The 19,001-nt window shown below is 46.2% G+C and overlaps 1 protein-coding gene across 9 annotated transcripts in view; it reads left to right on the top strand.

Moving 5' to 3' along the window:
- NRXN2 (neurexin 2) overlaps positions 1 to 19,001 on the top strand; it is a 318,520-nt gene that overhangs the window by 64,953 nt on the left and 234,566 nt on the right. For 7 of the 9 annotated variants that reach the window (XM_088137483.1, XM_088137489.1, XM_088137484.1 and 4 more), the window contains exon 4: positions 18,529 to 18,597. The exons of 1 other annotated variant lie outside the window; for it this stretch is intronic. In XM_088137483.1, coding sequence (XP_087993609.1) covers positions 18,529 to 18,597 — 69 coding nt within the window. Of the gene's footprint in view, positions 1 to 8,108; positions 8,139 to 18,528; positions 18,598 to 19,001 lie in introns of all 9 variants that reach the window. One more of the 9 variants, XM_088137492.1, reaches the window with a different exon arrangement.

Genomic DNA, 19,001 nt, shown 5'->3' on the forward strand with positions numbered 1-19,001 from the left:
TATTGGGTTTAATTTATGAATGTCCACACTTGCCTTTTAAAAAGTCTTCTCATTAGAACACATGCGCGCGCACACACAAACATGCACACAGGTTGCATTCACATGTGCTTAACATGGTTTCTGAATTAACCGAATTTCTGGGTTCACATAATGCATTGAACCGTAAGATAACCCAATAGACTGAATTCACACAGTGTATTTCGCCACACAAAAACTCTTCCAAAACACCAATTGATCATAGCATCTAGTGTGAATCTATCTGCTAGGTTAAGCTTGGTGGAACTATTGTGTGAACACAGCTATTGAGGAAGTTGTTATGATATATGTATTTTGAGGCCTTGGTATTAATTATTTGTGGACTCCTTAAACACAGCACGTAGTATGAATTAGTACATTGCTTGAATGGAGCGCATTAATTAATTTCAGCATTTTAGCAAGCCTTTGAATGTTTGTATGTTTGTTTAAGGTTGTTGTATCATGTAATTGTTTGTATTCTATCTTGATCGACCAGCCATGCAATCAACTTTTCTGTCGTTGTTAGCTGCTTTGAGCTTGATTGACGACAGAAAAGCCATGTAAATAAAAATGGATGATGCAAATAAATGGCTAGGGGGGTTGCAATAGGCAGGGCTGATTATGTGGGTCTGGATGCCCCTCAGATTGTCCTGTTGTGTTTCAAGGGCAAATCAGGGAGAAAAAAAGTGAATTTGGTCGTTTTGGGAACCAGAGCCACAGAACCCAGAACCATAGACCCTAACTCGTTTATTTCTCTTTAACCTCCTCAGACAGGACTAAAATTCCAACCATACCCTGCACCTCCAATATCATGGCCGTCAAGCGGTGTAGTGTCCATCTGAGAAAAAGTGTATTTCCTTTGCAATCCTTGGTGAGGTTTTCCAACAAACAGAAAGATGGATGATGCTTGAATTTGGTTTCCCGCACTGACTTACGGCACTGGGGTAGGCTAGGCACCCAAATGGTCCATTCCAATTCCATTCCCCCCCATTCCAAACGAGGCCTGTAAATGAAACCCTGATCCATATTGAGCTCACTGTAGAAATCATCCTCACTCCTCTGTGGGGCATATAATCCCTTAGCTCCATCCTTGGAACCACTTTTTTGGCCCTGAACGTCAGCCAAGTCCTTACTGTGAAAGTTGCGGGTGGCTGGAGGCATTCAGAACAGACCCTGCGTTTCTGACGCCTGCATGTCTCAAGTGCCGATCTGAAAGATTACGGCGCCTGGAGCACACTGCGGCTGGTCCTCTCTTTCCTTTGTGTGTACAGAACAATTGGAACAGAAGCTGAATTTTCAGTTGTGGGAATGCAACGCTGTAGTGTATTCTGTGACACCTACAGGCGATGAAGCCACTTCCCCAGATCTGCCACCTGAGACAATTACCTCATTCTCCTTCACAATAGCAGAATAGGCCTAGGTGTGCTGAGCTCCTGACCGTTCAGGGCTATAAAGTGCTTAAATTGAGCCCTACCTGGCTTAGGGTAGGTATACTAGGATCAAATGGTCACATACCTACCAGAATTCCATTGGAATTCATTTGGTGAAGCTGTAGAAGACTCGGAATTGTTTGTTTGTTTATATTTCAAATTTAGTCACCACCCATCTCACTCAGTGAGCGACTCTGGGCGGTTTACAATAAAATAAGAATAAAAACTAATTAAAATACAATAAAAACAGTAATCAGAAATAAATAATATAATCCAAGGGGTAGGTATATAATAATAAATATAAATTACGGAAAGGCTAGCTCTATGTAGAGAATAGGGCAGGATTCCTACTATTCGAAGGGCAGCTGGATAGTGCCTCTGCCTGGCTGTGTTCACACATGCAGCACCCTTAATTTTGGGTCCTAAATTAACTCATTCAGCAGCTTAGCTCAAGAAACTGAATTATAAACAGGTTGCATTTGCAGGATACCAAGCTCCCCCTCCCAATAAAGTAAAGCATGTGCAAATGCAAGTCTTTAACTGACCCATGTAAGTGTGCCACGCAAACCCAGATTCCCAGTCCTTGAAAGCATGCCTGTCTGCGCCAGCAGGTGCGGGGGGGAGGGGGGATCAGCCAATGCTGACCAAGGTTGGGCTTCTTTTCAGCACCCACATTCTTCGGTGCCACCCGGCTTCAAGCAATGATTGATTCTGTCTGTCTGGCTAGGAACCTTTGGGGTGGGAAGATGGATCCAGTCTGAAGGATCTTGGGCTCCCACTGATTTATACCTCTTTCAGTTGAATGTTTTCCCCCTTCCTTCTTCCTAGAACTAGGGCAACTGGGAAAATTAGGTTCCTTTTGCCACTGCTTAAGGTTTGCAACTCATCTGTGTAGTTGGAGTGTATATTTGGGAGAAGTGTTTTCAGACCGTGCATTAAATCATAGAATGTCAGAGTGGGATGGAGATAATTGAGGGCAACCCCCTGCCTGGAGCAGGAATCTAATATTTCCATCCAGTATCTCACCTCCCCTTTTGGGGGAAAGTGGTAGAGAAGGTGGTTGTGCAACAGCTTCAGAGGACCTTGGAGAAAGCGGATTATCTGGATCCTTTTCAGTCAGGATTCAGACCTGGCTATGGGACGGGAATGGCGTTGGTCCCACTTTTGGAAGGCCTCTGGCTGGAGCGGGATGGGGTAGCGCTTCCATCCTCGCCCTACTTGACCTCTCGGCAGCTTTCGATACCGCTGACCAGGGTATCCTTCTGGACTGGCTCAGAGGACGGGGGGTGGGCGGCATTTGTGCTGGGCCGCCTCCTTCCCTCAGGGTCGATTCCAGTCGGCAATGATCGGGGAGGAGAAGTCCTGCCCTCGGCCCCTGCTGTGTGGTGTGCCACAGGGATCAGTGCTTTCTCCTGTCCTTCTTAACATCTACATGAGGCCACTGGGTGAGCTCATTCATCACCATGGGGTGAGGTATCATCAGTATGCTGATGATACTTAATTATATATCTCCACTCCTGACAAATTAAACGATGCTGTGAACATCTTATCCCGGTGTCTGGAGGCTGTGAGGGTCTGGATGGAGAACAACAGGCTTCAGCTGAACCTGGCAAGACGGAGTGGCTGTGCTTTTTGGGGCCCACTGGTTCCAGGGCTATGCCATCTTTGGTCCTGGATGGGGTGGCACTACCCCAAACAGACCCAGTGCGCAATCTGGGGGTCCTCCTAGACTGCTGCTTGATGAGCACGTGGCAGCGTGGCTAGGAGGGCCTTTGTACACCTTCATCTTATGCGCCTGTTCCTGCTTACAGTCACTCATGCCCTAGTCATCTCCAGATTGACTACTGCAATGCAGTCTACATGGGGTTGCCCTTAAAGGGTATCCGGAAGCTTCAGCTGGTCCAGAACGCAGCGGCACAGGCAGTTGTGTGTGTTCCAAGAACAGCCATGTTACATCTCTGCTCTGTGAGCTGCACTGGCTGCCGGTTTGCTTCCGGGCCCAATTCAAGGTGCTGGTTTTGACCTTTAAAGCCCTTCAAGGCTTGGAACCGGGCTCTCTGGGGGACCTGCATTTGGTGGGTCCCAGGAGACATGCCTCCTCTGCTGTGGCTCCCGCCTTATGAAGTATACTTCCTCCCAAGATTAGATTAGCCCCATCCCTCCTGCTATTCCGAAAGGCCCTCAAGACCTGGTGATGTGATCAGGCCTGGGGCCCCCAGGGAACCAGAGGCTTGCTTAGATTAGCCCCTCCATGGCTGAGGGGGCCATTTTATTCTCCCTCCCCTATGGTTTGTATCTTGGCTTTTATGATATCTATCAATGTGGTTTTTATATTTGTTTTTATCTAATTGTTGTATGCTGCCCAGAGTTGCATTTGGTGGGATGGGTGGCTGTATAAATTTGCTAAATAAATAAATAAATAAATAAATGTATGTATGTATGTACAACTCTAGCAGAGTCCATCTAGCCTCTGTTTAAGCATCTGCAGAGGAGGAGAGCCCACCACCTCCCAGGAAGCCTGACCCACTGAAATCTGCTTCCTTGTCATTTCATTTGGCTGTGCTGGAGACTGTCGTGGCTGGGAGAGACCTTGGAGACCGTGGATCCGGTGCAGGACTCGGTCATTGCAGCCTCCTCGACAGATGGCCCTCCAGCATCTCTTTCAACCCTTTCATATCAGAAAGCCGCCACCTCGCAAGAATGTGTGGCCCATCGGGGGGCAGCTCTTGGCACTGGGGAAACTTCCTAATTTGGCATCTTCATCCAGCACGGCCATGTGCCTTCCCAAAGCGGTTCCTTTAGCACTATGGACTAGGGCCGTGCAAAACATTTCAGATTGAACATCCCGAATTTGAAACATTTGTTTTTGTTGTTGTTGTTAGATTTTTATCCTGCCTTTCTCGATAGATAACTCAACGCAGCAAACATACCGAATCCTCCCGCCTCTTATTTTCCCCACCACAACAACCTTGCAAAGTTGGTTGGGCTGAGAGAGAAGGACTGGCCCAAAGCCACCAGCCAGCTCTCATGCCTAAGGCGGGACTCGAACTCGCCGTTTCCTGCCTTCTAGGCCAGCCCCTTCACCACCACACCAAACTGGCTCTCTGTTCTGAGCCCAGATAGCCATTCCAACAGCAAAATGGGCTGCTTTGGGCATCCTTGGGAAGGTTTCAAGCTGAAACCCTCTCCAAAATGCACAAGCCGGTTTCTTCCAGAAGTGTTTGACTACCACTGCCATTATTCAGAGAGGCTGTGCTGGATGGGGATGATGGATGTCATGATATACACCTACAAGGCACTATGCTAGAGAAAATTGCTGCAGAAGGTGATGGCTGTGTTTATACAACCTGTTGAATGCACACAGTGGGTGGAATTCAGTTTTAGTTTAAACCTTGGATTGTTCGTTTTCTTTTGTGGTTCAGTGTATTGTGTGAACCCAGAAAGTGAATTTCATGTCACAACCAGGTTAAGCATGCTGTGCCAATGCAAAAAAGTATCTGTACAAGCCAGTTTTGTTGTTTTCTTACATGTTAGGACTTAACCCTGCCAAATATGAAAGACCAGTTCAGAACATATACAAAGTGTGATTTTCTCCTCAGTGCAATTTTCTCCTTGCTCCCCAAGTCACTGCCAGCTCCCTAAATAACTGCTTTTAGAAAATGAAACACATTCAGGCCAACATTCCCAGCCTTCCCAGGAATGGCTAAAGTGTGTGTGTGTGTGTGTGGGGGGGGGGGGGGAATGAGAGCCCCCTTTCATTTGCATGAAATGGGTGCTCTTTTGGAAACAGCTGCCAATGCGGCAGCTAAAGCTGACATGGTGATAAATGGGGACCGAAGGGTGACACTCTCAGAATAGCAATGCCATCACAAGTTTGATGCTGCATCCTTCGACTGGGGGGGGGGGGGGGGGCAACCATTGATCCCCACCTCTCCCTTGCAAGCCCGTTCTGCACACCAGTCCTTGCAAGCATTGTAGGCACTCTGTCATGCTTTCACGGGAAGGCAAAAAACTGGTAGCTGAGAAAAGTGGTGGCCATTTTGTGAGTGTGACTGAGTCATTCTCTGTGCTCGTCTTCCTAAAAAGACTGCTGACTTTTGCTGAAGGTTCCTTCCTTTTTCTCAAATGCAGGGCTGAGGTGGGGAGAAAAGAGGGCCGTGTCCCTTGGCCAAAGGGTCATTCCAAAGATGCCTTAGAACATCTTTGGCTAATTGCAAGACAGGATTCTGCCCTCACTAGGAAGAGATAAATTTTCCCCTTTGCCACGTGGAGAAGATCAAATAGATCAGTCCTCCCTGCTGGATCTGCCTTGAGTGAAACCCTCATCCGTCGCCAAGAGGATAATAATTTTTGCTTCCAGGCACATATAGGCATAATTGCACCTTATGCTATGCTATGCTGTGCTGTGCTTTGGTTTGGACTTCCTGTGCAAAACTAGTTCTTGTGATTTGTAAGCCATGATTTACTGAACAAATTGTGGGTTATTCAGTCATGGTGAAACAAACTGGCTTAGAGTGATGTGCAAACCCAGTTATTGTAAATGCACAGTGGTTCATTACTCTGCTCAGTTTATTGCTTTGGATTAGGTTATTTCTTCAAAGGCAAAGGAGACTCCGAATCCACAGTCATGTTGCATATATTCCAGTATTACTCACTCACCTTCCTCCAACTAATTGCCTGAAAGCGTTTGCTTACTCACCATGGATGACCAGTAACAAGTCTGCATTGACTTCTTTGTCTGCCTTGCGGCCAGGAAACATTTTTGATTTTTCAATGCCTAGTTATTTTTGCATTATATCTGCATTTTTACTCACTGTAGACCTCAGGGCAGTAAAATGGCAGCTCATTGACCAGGGATGGATGTGGGCATGGACTGATAATTAATCTGGAATAAGTGATGTGGAATATGCATTGTATATAATATATAAATATGAACTGAGCCTAGCCAGCTGCAGTGTTTCTGGGAGTGCACCTTCAGTCAGATACAGCTTAGTGCTGTTGTTCTACATGCAGAAGATCTGTATTTATTCCAAATCATGAGGACTGGAATCCTATTGGCTGGTATTCAATCTAGGCCTCTCTCTGCACCCATCCCGTTCTGACCTCGCCAAGTGAGGCTGAGAAAGTCCTTTTGAATCTGAAGGACTGCTGGGAGTCACTTTATTTGGGGGTAAGGGAGGACTTTAGGGAAGTAGTCAAGCTCAAATGTCGCACACGCCGATTGATCCCTGTGACTGCAATCCATTTCACTCAGGCAGACACTAAGCCAGTCAGATGTCCTTGCTGCTGGTTCTGGCAGCTCATGATTACACCAGGTGGGCTGAACATCCCTGCCCTTTCCAGGAAGGACCTGACATCCCACCGCGCTTGCACCAGGAGCTACCGGCACGGCTTCCTGCCATTGCCATTGCCATTGCCATTGCCGGCCAGACACGCACTAGACCCGCTTGGTCATTGCAGCCTGTCAGCCTTGGGGGGTGTGCCCCATTCTGCCAGGCCCTGCCAGTGAGTTCTAGAGTGGAGAGACTCGCTCTTTCAGCCACTCCTTCTCCCCAGCTCTTTCTCTGGGGGACTACAAGGGCTAGCTGCTGCGTTACCTACCACACGGGCAATTGAACGGGGTTGGTTTAAATCTGTCCTTCTCTGGGTCTGTTTGGGGTTAAATTTAAGTCCTTGGAGGTTAATTGGGTCAGCTGATCCTTTGTAATGAGTTCCCGCAACACACAAATCCTGCTTTGAGGAGGTCAGTGTGTTGTGGGAACAGGGCGGCTGTGTTCATAGAGTACTTAACCAGGTCAGGTAAAGACTAGCCCCTCCACGCAGCATACTAATTTTACTGAGTTTTGGTTAGTTTCTTTCCGGCTTAAGTTGTGTGAAGCCAGACTGTTTGGTTAGAGCAAACTGAGTTACGTGTGTGGTCTGAACACAGCTCCCTGAGCGTCCCAGTGGTTTTGCTCCTGCCCCCTTCCACCCAAGGTTACTGCTACTGCCGCTGCTGAATGTTGCGTTTGGTGCCTCGCCTTCTGCAAAGATGCTGTCTGTTGTACTCATGGATAAATTTGGGTCTGGGGAGAAAAGTCCTCCCGATCCCACGGCCCCTGGGGTGGAGCCGAAGGCCGTCTCCCTCGCCCCCACACGGAGCCCCCCCCAAGCTTAACACGGCAAGCGGCCCCTCCTGGCTCCACTAACAGTTTTCCTTCCCAGAATGGTTTCCATGCACGCTGCGTCTTGCCGTCTGCAAAGAAGGCTGCTTGGTTCTTTTTTTTCTCTCAAGTTCTGTTGTTTATAATTCAGGAAAAAAAAAAGCATTTTTCTCTCCCTGGGCGACATAGCATCTGCCCTAAATGCTTTTTTTTTAAAACATGTAATCCCCAAAGAAACCAAACTTTTATTTTCCCCCCCTGTTCCTTCTTGTTACTGCTTTGGTTCTATCTGGCTCTGTCCGGGATTTTAAGTTTTTCCTCCTTTCCTTTCTGTTTGTTTCGGCATCCGGCCCTCAATTCCCTTCCCTTCTCTGTCTGCTGGGGGTCTGGATGCCTGTCACAAGTTAAAAAAATGCTTTTAAATTGTGGCAAAGAGGGGAAAAAAACCCTCCTTTTTTCCGTGCGTTTTTATGACTCGTCTTTTTTCTTTCTTTCTTTTTTTCTTTTCTTCCCTTTCAAGGTCCAGCTCATCTGACACTAAACAGCCAAGGTATGGTTTTCAGTTTCTTTTCGGCAAATGACTTTTGCTGTGTTAATTTCTTCTCTTCCCCAGTTCCCTGTCATCTCTCTCTCCCTGCGTGTGTCTCTCCCTCACTGTCTCCTACTCCTTCCCCAGCTTCTCTCCCTCCTTCACTCCAGTTTCTCTCTTCCCATCTGCTTGAACCATTTCATCACCGCATCGGGTCCTGACGTTTCCTAGGTTTCGCTCCTCTGCCGCTGCGTTATATATTTTATTTTCAAGGGAGGTGTGTGTGTTTTATATGTGACTGTTGGAGGGAAAGAATCAGCATGTTTCTCCGGGGTGGGGTGGGTGGGTGGGTGGGTGCCGTGATACAGACTTGCGGTTGGGATGAGCGGTGGTGGGGTCTGCCGATCAGCCTCCTCTGCTGATTGCCTTAGGGCATTTATGGGGACTCATGCGGTCAGCTGCTGGGGGGCGTGTCCTGGCGGGATTCAGGCGGGTAGGCCAGACAGGGTTGGGGGTTTGCTGTGGTGTATTCAACCAGGGAAAGGTGCTAATTTAGGGATTTGCTTTCCCTTAACAACAGGGAGGAGCAACCTTTCTACCGCCAGAAAAGAAAAGAGGTAGCTTTTCCCCATCATTATTTCCAGCAGAGGAGTTAGGAACACTGAACGGGCAGAATGGATCCCCCCCCCGTTATTTTGATTATTAATCAAATCTTTTTAGAGGCTTATGGATGATGTCCTAACCTACCTGAAAGCCTGACACACCTTTGCTTTCAGTTTGCTGTTTTCCCATGGTAAATCAGTGGGAAACTGTATCATTGACATCTCATAGTTTGCTGTTGAATTCCAGTGATGTGATCCTTGTAATCTCAGAACAGCTCCGAGAGAGGACTGGGGCGCACGTGAGTGCCCGAGCCTTCCCACCAAGTTAGCAAATTGGGGGTTGGGTTTTTTTAAAATTCCTGTTCAACACTTCAGGGCACCTCGTGCTCCCGTTGTCCTTGTCTTTCATAGCTGCTTTGGAGAGGATCACAGGCTGATGATCTTCCTCATCCCCTTGAAACTGAGAAAGGGAGAACAGAGAAAGCTAGTCTCCAACAAATGCCATCTAGCGAACTGTTTGGGGCTTTCTGTGTGTGCCTTTGATCAGGAAAAGAGAAAGAGTGTGTACACCACTACTCTGTTTTCAAAATCGTGGCAGCATTGAACACTGTAGGCCCACCAGATCTTTGGCCATGCTGCTCATATTCCAGATACTGCACTGGTAAACGGATAGGCAGCCAGCTGGCTACAGCCACCAGCTGGCAGGGCAGCCCACTTTCTCAGCTGTGGCAAAGCTCAGAGCAGGCCACACTGCTCATCTTCAGGAGGTCATATGCCACGGGTGTGTGTGTGGGGCTGCCCGCAGGCACGTAACTGTCAATGAGATGGCACTGAAAATTGCTCAGTTCTTCCTGAAATTAGTACAAGCCCCACATTGGTCGCTTCCCAGTCTCACATTTCTGATGGTTTGGCACCACCGAGACACATTGATGGTGCCAAAGTTTCCATCGGAGCTGGCACTTAAAAAAGAAGGTGGTGATTTATTTATTGACAAGATTGCCCAATCAAACAACAACAGAGGAATCTTGAAAACCAGCAATCTCCCACACTGTAAGAATATTTAAAATAAGAACACACCTCTTCCACCAGCTGGGCATTCAAATCAGCTGTTTAAGAGATTTTCTGAAAGTCAGGAATGAGGGGGGCAAGAGCACATTCCCCAGGACCTGCCTTCTGGCTTGTGCCCCTCTTAGTTCACAAGGGAATGGGAACTGACGATCAAACAGGACGGGGAGAATCATTTGGGGCAAGGGATGCCTAAGATTGCCCAGCACCTCACCCTGTGGGGCTTCAAAGGCAATAACCAACACTTTGAATTGAGCCTGGAAGCCTACTGGCAGCCAGTGCAATGGAGGTGCTGCAATGGTGTGGTTAACCTCTTTGTATCAGTGGTCTCAGCATCTGCGTTGTCTTCAAGGGCAGCCCCACGTAAAGCAGGTTGCAGTAGTCCAGTCGCATGGTGATAAGGACACGAATCCTTGTCGCCAGAGCTGTGGACCAAACCATTTCTGTCAGGATGGGTTAAGTTTTTGTTTTAAAAAGTGATTTAAAGAATTCAAAACCTTCCTTAAAATAGGATCTCTTAGGAATTGGTGGGTGGAAAAAGGAGGCTGAATACATCACAGTTGGCTGGGTTCAGCCCATTGGTCTACAGGAAGATAAGCCCAGCAAGGAAATCTGTGAAATAATTGTAGCTTTTAAGGGAAGGCCAGCTGGGGAGAAGGGGGCGGGTATTCTGAGCACCAGCTTGGGAAAAATCTGTGTGGCTTGCCCCTTAATTATTTGTATTGCTGCGCGGGGCATTCCATAAACCTGTAGTTACCCTTGCAGAGGTGAACAAGCCACAACGTGCAGGCAGGTGCTGCCTCTGAGCCCCATTTTTCTGTATCCTGCCCCCCCCAGCCTATTATGTACCTCTCAATTTTCTGGCAATTATCAGCATAATTTTTTTTAAAGGGCCAAAAGATTCATGTTAACTCTGCTAGATTTAACACGCCCATTTTTCCTTGCAAAAAGAAACTTCAGAGGTGCCCTGCTGAGGCTGAGGATTGCTGTGTTCACACAAGCCACTTAACCAGTGGAAGACCTGGCCCCTGAATTTGTATGACATGCTAAGATTGGCTAAGATAAGCTTGGTATCTTTTGGGCGCTGAACATGTTGGGTGAACCCCAACCATTTCTTGGTTGATAATTCATAACATTGTGCTGATCCAGGAAATGGGTTAACCCAGTCACTAAATTAAGCTGGTTGTGCGAACTTGGTCAATGAACATCTAAAGACTAAAATTCCTAAAACGGCCATGTTGAGGATGGTAGGATTTGTTATCCCCACTTTTGAAGTGAGGGCACCAGGTTGGAAATGGCTGGTGCAGAGTATATTCGTGTTCAGAGTCATTTAGAAACCAACCCCCCCCCCCAATATCTAGCCCCTCCAGCATCCATTTTTATGAATTAAACAACAGTTTCCTCTTTAACCACATTTTGATTTCTCCTATATTGGCAAGGCTTACGCATTGCATTAAACCTTCATGTTGCTTGTTTGCTTATGGTTTAATAGGTTGTGTGAACCCAGATTTTGTGCTTTTTGGATGCTTCAGTCGATGCAAGTCTCAACCATGAATTTGGGAGAGAAACAGCATGGATTGGGGTGGGAAGGATGGGGTACGGCCCAGCCATACGTGATGCATTGAACAAACCATTCTTAACTAAGCCATGGCTCTTGTCGCTGATCCCACATTTTAGATAAAGACTCCTCTGAGTCAACCCTAACCCTAACCCTAAACATTTTTTCTGGGATTTTTTTCCCAACTTCCCAGCCTAGCCTCTAGTGTGAGATTTCCTGGTGGTCTCCCATCCATGTACTGAGGAAGCCTAACCCTGTCTAGTTTTTTGAGATCAGCCATGGTTGGATAGATGCTGGTGCATTGTGGGTCCATGTGTTCTTTCATTTTTGAAAAGTAGAAGTTGATATAAGATCTGACAAAGGTTCCTGCTCCCTAAAACACACATACTTACTCACACTCTCTCACACATAGATATTATCCTAGTATTTGGGCCCTGTTCTCATTTCAAACAGGGGTTAGTGTCTCGGGCAAGCCCAGCCCATTGAGTGACCATAACACTCAGAAATGAGGTAGGTCAGTGCTGTAGTCAAGTCGAACATGTGTGGGTACCTTTTGTGTAGGACCCCGAAGGAAGGTTGGTGCCAGTGTGAGGTTAGACTGTTCGCTCAGTTGCTAAAGCATGTTTTTGCGAGCACCAGTAGGTGGCAATGAACCCAAGAGCATGTCTTCTGCATCACCTGGAGGGAGGCTAAAAGAGGACACTAATATGTGGGGGGGGGGAGCGGGGAGAGTGTGTGTATGCACGCACTTTTTAAAGCTTCTAACTGTGCTTCAGATTTGATGTACATCCCAGAAGGATGCGGTTAATTGCTTAAACAATAAAATATTTATTAGAGTGACTTAAGAAAACAGCAATCTAACTCTAAAAGCAAAATGTTCTTGGTTTCTGCCTTCCTATTTCAGTGCAGCTCAGGAAGGCCAACGCTGAGGTGTTGGGTTTTTAGAGTTAGATTGGCGTTGAGCAAACTCCGATGTGGCTTAATGGGGTGGCTGAACTCTCTGTGGCCTGGTCCTGTCATTGCGCAAGCCATGGCTTGTGCAGCCATGGTTTCAGAGGACTTGGGAGGTAGAAGGGACCTTAGAGATCTTCCAGTCTAGCTCCCTGCCCCATTTGCACAACATGCTAAACCACCAACGAAACCATAATGACTGGATTTGCACATCACACAAAGCTGCAGTATGATTGGGTTTAAGACTAATCAAGACCCCTTGGTTGGGTTCACACATTGCACTAAACTGTACCATAGTTTGCAGCTTAGGGTGTTGAGTAATCCCAGTCCTTGTGGTTTGGAAACCATAGTTGATGGCTTCAGATGTTGCACAAATCCAGCCTGTGTAATTTCATCCATGGACTATGTCTAAACCGTAGCTGAGTGAGAATGAGATGCTGGTCTGCACATAGGTTTGTAGGTGGCATATCAAGGAAGGTGCACGAAGGATACTAGAAGCAGGTTGTAGGATCTGGGAAACCCCTTGGTCACAAGCCAAGTCAGGGAAGCAAAATGCAAGGCAGAGTGAGATGTCAGTAACATAAAAGGACAGCTACAAGGTGGGCAAATCCAAGGACCCATGGAGCCTGGGCTGAACACAAAAAGGTTGCATTTTCACAACAAGCATAACCAGGTCAGGTAAATCCTCGGTAGCATACATATGGTTTAGCTGTGGGTTGTGTGAATCTAGCCCTAATGGTTTGTAAACTAGAGTTTATGCTTTAGGTATGGTGAAATAATTGTGCTTTAGTGTACAGCAGTGTTTATCAACCTCAGCAACTTTAAGATGTGTGGGCTTCAGCTGGTCCAGAATGCAGCTGCGCAAGCTATTTTTGGGGTCCGAAGAAGGACCCATATAACACCATTGCTCCGTGAGCTGCATTGGGTACCGGTTTGCTTCCGGGTCCAGTTCAAGGTGTTGGTTATCACCTTTAAAGCCCTACATGGCATGGGGCCAGGTTACCTGAGGGACCGCCTCTCCCCACCATTTCAACCCGTCCCACCCGATCTCACAGAGAGGGCATGCTCCGGACCCCCTCGGCAAAAGAACTCCGACTAGCGGGGTCCAGAAGGCGGACTTCTCTGCTGTAGCCCCCGCCCTTTGGAACATCTTGACCCCAGAGGTGAGACAGGCCCCCTCACTCCCGGCCGGCCTTTTGGAGGGACTTGAAGACCTGGCTCTGCCATCTGGCCTGGGGTGGGGAGGGAGGTCATCAGATGTGGGGTTAGCTAGCCCCCCAGAGGCCTGGTGTTGCTACCATCGGCCTCCTGGATTTTTTCCTTTTATTTTTGTAAATGTGTCTTGTTATAAATTTTAACTGTATATTTATTTATTGTTTTAATATGTTGTGAGCCGCCCAGAGTCCCCCATTGGGGGGAGATGGGTGGGGACAAGTTTAATAAACAAACAAACAGACTCCCAGAGGTTGAGAAACACTGGGATATAGCACGAATGCAGCCAGTTTTCTGGTGTTTTAAAGATGAAACGCGCCTGCTGAGGTGGCAGAGTCCTTCACTTTTCGTGGCAGATAGGAACATGGGGACTTTGCGACCCTGCTGTGGGTGCTCTCACAAAATGCATAAAATGGAAGCTCTGGGGATGTCATCAATTGCAGAGCACCCATTTACCAATATAGCTGTCATCTCCTTTGGCTCCCCCTCCTGGGGCAGGTTGCTTTAATACATCTGCTAACCTTCATCCTTTGTGGGGGGGGGGCACCCTTCTTTAAGTCAGCATCTTGCCCATCATTTTTATTTTCAGAGAAAGCTTCTGGGGCCCCTGTGGATATCCTTGATAATAAAAATGTTGCGGGAAGCTGATGCTTGGCTTTGAAACAAGCCAGCTACCCATTTCCTAGATTGACAGAGAGGGTTGGAAGGGACCTTAGTGATCATCTAGCCTGAGCCCCCTGCCCAACGCAGGAATCCACCATGTTGTACAAGGTCCACAACAGACAGCCATTCCGCCTTTGTTAAACACTAGTGAAGGAGAGCCTGTCATCTCCTGAGGTTGTCTGTCTGTCTGTCTATCAATCAAATTTATATCACCGCCCAACTCCCCCACAAGGAGGGACTCTGGGCGGTTACTTCGGTGAACAGCTGTTCATCTTAGAAAAGACTTCCTGATGCTCACCCAAACTGCTTATTCTAATTCAGTTTAACTTAACTTAATTTAATTTATTTATAGAATGTTAGGTTGGAGCGAACCTTAGAGACCATCTAGTCCAGCCCCCACTCACCCAGCACAAGTATCCTCTGCTACAGTGTCCCCAAATGCCTCTGTTTACACACACCTTCGGCAAAGGAGAACCCACCATCTCCCAACACAAACTAATATTCTTTAACAAAAGACAGGATCAGAAGGGTCAGAGGCCTGTTGCGTGCCAAGGGAGGGGTGGATGGGCCCCAGAGTCCACTAAAGGTCCCATGATGCCCTCTCCCCCAGGCCCCTTCCTCAGTTAATTTGCTGCATGGCTAGTAATGGTTGCCTTTGATGCTGAGCAGACTTTATTGTGTGAACGCAGCATGAACGGTGAGTGTATGAAGGTATGTGCACCTGAAGGCCCAACCAATCTTGCCTTCCTGCATGGCCTGTAGCCTTCGAGGCTGAAAAATGTAGGCCCTCCACTCTGCTCATTGACCAGCGAGTTGGATTTTGCAGGATTCTGATGGAAAACCATCCCCCATTAATAGAGGCTTTGCTTGAAGGATGGTTTAAAGACCAGCGTGGTGTGGAAAAGAGCAGGGCCTTGCTTGCATTGGCTCCAAGAATTCCCCTTACAAGCAAACAGGCCTGAGCTCACCAGTCACAGTCTTCTCCCCTCGAGCGAGAGCCTATGTATTTGTACTTAAATGATAGGAATTTCCTTGTTGGTACTTACCTCCTCCAACTTAGGCACTTATCATTTTTTTGCCTAGTCTTTTGGAAGATGAGATTACCAAAATAATCAGGTTAACAAGAATAAATGCACTTGCCTCTTTGTTTTTTTGCTGCCTCCTGCTCCTTAACCAAAGTCATAGACAGACCATCTCTGCAGTCAGCAGCATCTGGCCAACCTTGGCTCATCTTGAAAAGCTAAGGAGGGATGGCTGTGGTCAGGACTTGAATGGAAAACCGCCTTGATAGGCTGGACTGGGAAGTTTGAAAAGCGATCCTGGAAGAAATCAGCAGTGGCAAATCGCTTCTGTTTTTCCAACCAAAATGACATGAGGGTTTCCATGAAGTCACCTGGAATTGAATTTGACTTCAGGACTCTAACTTCATTGTCAGCCACCTGGGAAGTTTGATGCTAGGCAGAAAGGTTGGACTTGGCTAACTTTTGGGGCTTGCAAGTTCAGCAGGTCCAGGCCTGGTTAGTCTTTGGATGGGAGACCACTGGAAAATCCCATACTTGCACCTTTGTTTTTATATATGATAGCAGCGGCTAGATTTTTATATGCTCAAAGGTGGAAAGACTCGACATTACCCACAATGGAAGAATGGATCATGAAGATGATAGAGTTAGCTGAGATGGCAAAATTGACAGCTTTGCTTAGAGAAAAAACATTGACTAACTTTAATGTCATTTGGAAGCCCCTTTTGGACTTTTTGCAAGAGACAGAAAAAAAAGAAGAAATTATGATTTATGGATTTGATGATTAGTTAAAATAATAAGTTATACAAAATATGTATGTTAAGATGTAGTTTTAGAGTAAGAGGTCACTATATGATTTATCTATATCTGCTGTATAAAAAGTCTGATGTCATTCTTTTTTTAATTTTTCCTTTTCTTTACTTTTCATCACCTTTGTATTCTTTCTTTATTTCTAACTCTCTTGTTCTCTAATTCTGTCTTTGATTATTAGTTCTTGTTTATTATTAGTTCTTGTTTATTATTATTATTATTAGTTCTTGTTTATTATTAGTTCTTGTTTATTATTATTATTAGTTCTTGTTTATTATTATTCTTGTTTATTATTAGTTCTTTATCCTTTTATAACTTAATAAAGTTCTTATAAAAAAAAAAAAGAAAATCCCATACTTGCAGGCTAGAAGTAAAAGAAAAAAAGCCATTCCACAAGCAAGCCGTGGCGAGCCATTTCTATATTATCACTAGGAGTTTTCTTCACTAGCAGTTGGGCACAGCTTTAAGGAGACTGCACTGTTTTTATTTAAACTAACTTTGTCCAGATTTGGAAGCTGTGATCAGCTCATAGCAAATCAAAAATGGCTCCCCGCTCTGAGTTCAGATTACTCAGTATACCAAAGGCCACAGGGTCTCCATGAACACCCATGCAGTTTTGGAGAGCCACAGGTCTCTGGGAAGATAACGTTCCAAGCAGATTTTCGGGTTTCAGAGATTGTGGGAATGCAACTACAGAATGCCCGACCTCAGCCCCCTTTCTGTGTGAGTAGTCCCTTTGAAAATCCTGCCCCTGTCAAATCAGTTTGGAAAGTTAAGAAACCGCAGTTTTGAGCTGAGTTTGGATTGTTTCTGATGCCAAGGCTATTAATTCTGCCCATGTGCTACTGAATCTTACCTACAGGGGGAAGGTGCAGGACAGTCGTGCCCAAAACAAAACTGGTGAACCAGGTTGCAGTTGGTGTGATTAAAATAATAACCTGAAATCTGTCACTTAAACCTGCCAGGCTGTCTTCTCTTCCACTAAAAAGAAATGCTTGTACTGTACTTCTATTTTGCGTATGAGAAGATTTGCATTCTTCAGCGTATCCCCCTATGCTGAGGGAGGGGAGCCCTAAAATTGCATCTCCCATATTCAGGAGGAGAGAGATCCTGGGGGAACCCCAAGGTTTGCCAAAGTTTAACATCATTTTTTCAAAAAGAAATCAGTACAAACTGAGTGTTCTGAAGCTGCAGAATGCTGGGGGAGGAACTGAAAACCGAGGTGGTGGAGAGTGGAGGGATTAGGAGGGGTATATGGATCACGACCACTTTGTTGTTGGCTAGTAGAGCAATATTATGATCAAACAGGATTCTTCCTCCCAACGCTTTGTAGATTAAAAAAATAGAAGACACAGCAACCTGTACTGTAGTGGTTTAGTATTTCTCTTCTCCTCATTTACATAACTGCTAAAATGTACATTTCCCAAGATATTTTAAAAATGCAAATCATGCTGCTTTTCTTCTTTCACGTATATGTTTCTTTGATACAGATTTTTTAAGCACAATTTCTTTCAGTATAAACTTTTTTTTTTAACGACACCAACAGCTGCTGTTTACACGCAGTGTTCAGTAGCGTACCTTTCTTTTAGACGTGATGTTTGCTGAATGTGGTTTCATTTTGATGCCAGCATTCAGGCTGGTGTGAAATCTGGTAGGGGTGGCCTGTGCAAATTTTCTCCCAGGGAAAGAATGGTTTTATGCCCCTTGTCACACCTCAGCCCTGTTGTATATCAGCTGGCTTAGGGCTTTAAAAGTGAATAAAATGAGAGCTCCATGTGACATCTGGAAACTGGTGAATAAGGTTTGTAGCCGGTGGAGCAGAGGCATTTACAAGGTATGATAAAAAAAAAATCAAGACACTGGCCACAATGGTGTGATCAAAGCTCCACACGTGTTTTGCACATAAAAAACCAGAGCTTTGATTGCACCGTCATGGCCGCCGTATTGACTTTTTAAAAAATCATATCCCGTGTACACCCCTCTGGCACAGAAGTATGTGCCCCAAATTTTTATCTCTGATAGCATCTTTGGCTCTGTTCACATAGTACATGAAATCTCAAGTCAATTGGCTGCTTTCACACAACATGTTACCCTGGGTTAATTTGTTATGCTTTATTGGGTTGTGTGAATGCAGTTGGTTGGATTTGTTTCTGATTATGTTTTGCAAAGCCAGAAATTAGGTTCATTCAGACACCAAGTTAAATGTGTTGTATGAACAAGGCCAGCCCATGGTTTATTTGGTTTGGACATATCATGTCATGGGAAATCTGCCATTCTCCTTTGCTGATCTTGGTTGCTGGATTAACATGTTGTGCAAATACAGGCTTGGCATATGAGTGAACAAATGAACCATGGATACTGGGGCAACTGCCCCATCGTGGGAGGGAAAAGTTTTTTCCCCAGTTGCACACTCGGAAATAAAGTACGCTGTGGATGATCTATCTGGCCTTGTCCAGAAAGTGCGGGGCTGTATGCTGGGCTGGGCCCCGCGTCCAGTCTTTCCCCGCTAACGCTGTGTTCTGCTTCTCCAGTAGGATCCTTCCTGTACTCGGAAGGGGGGGCAGAGAGAACAGCCAGTGAGACCCCCCAGGCACCGAAAGGTCAGTGTAAATCCCCTTCCCCTCCCTCTCCTCCAACATGATAAAGATTCAGCAACCAGCCGCACGCTTCCCCATTATCAGCAGAGACCTGCCTCCTCGCCAAAGGAGACCTTACCTGTTGGAAGGCAAATCAGAAAGTTCATCCATGGGGATAAATTGATTCTAACTGAAAAATAGTTTAGTTGCTGGAATTCTTATAACCCCGTCCCTTGCATCTCAGTAAATCTGGCTCAAGACAACTCTGTGAGAATTGTGCCAAGTGGCTGTAGAGCATGCAGGCTTTGGGATCCACAGATCCTCTTCAGTGTTTAAAATGGAGATGAACCAAAACACTGGGTCTCCCCTGAAAAAGGGGTGACACACAACTTTTTTTGTCCCCTGAATACATTCCTGTAGACTTCTTT

The sequence above is a fragment of the Python bivittatus genome, unplaced genomic scaffold (assembly GCF_059951505.1).
Source record: "Python bivittatus isolate LINGU-HERP-01145 unplaced genomic scaffold, Pbiv_v1 ctg000180_np1212, whole genome shotgun sequence".
NCBI lineage: Eukaryota > Metazoa > Chordata > Lepidosauria > Squamata > Pythonidae > Python > Python bivittatus.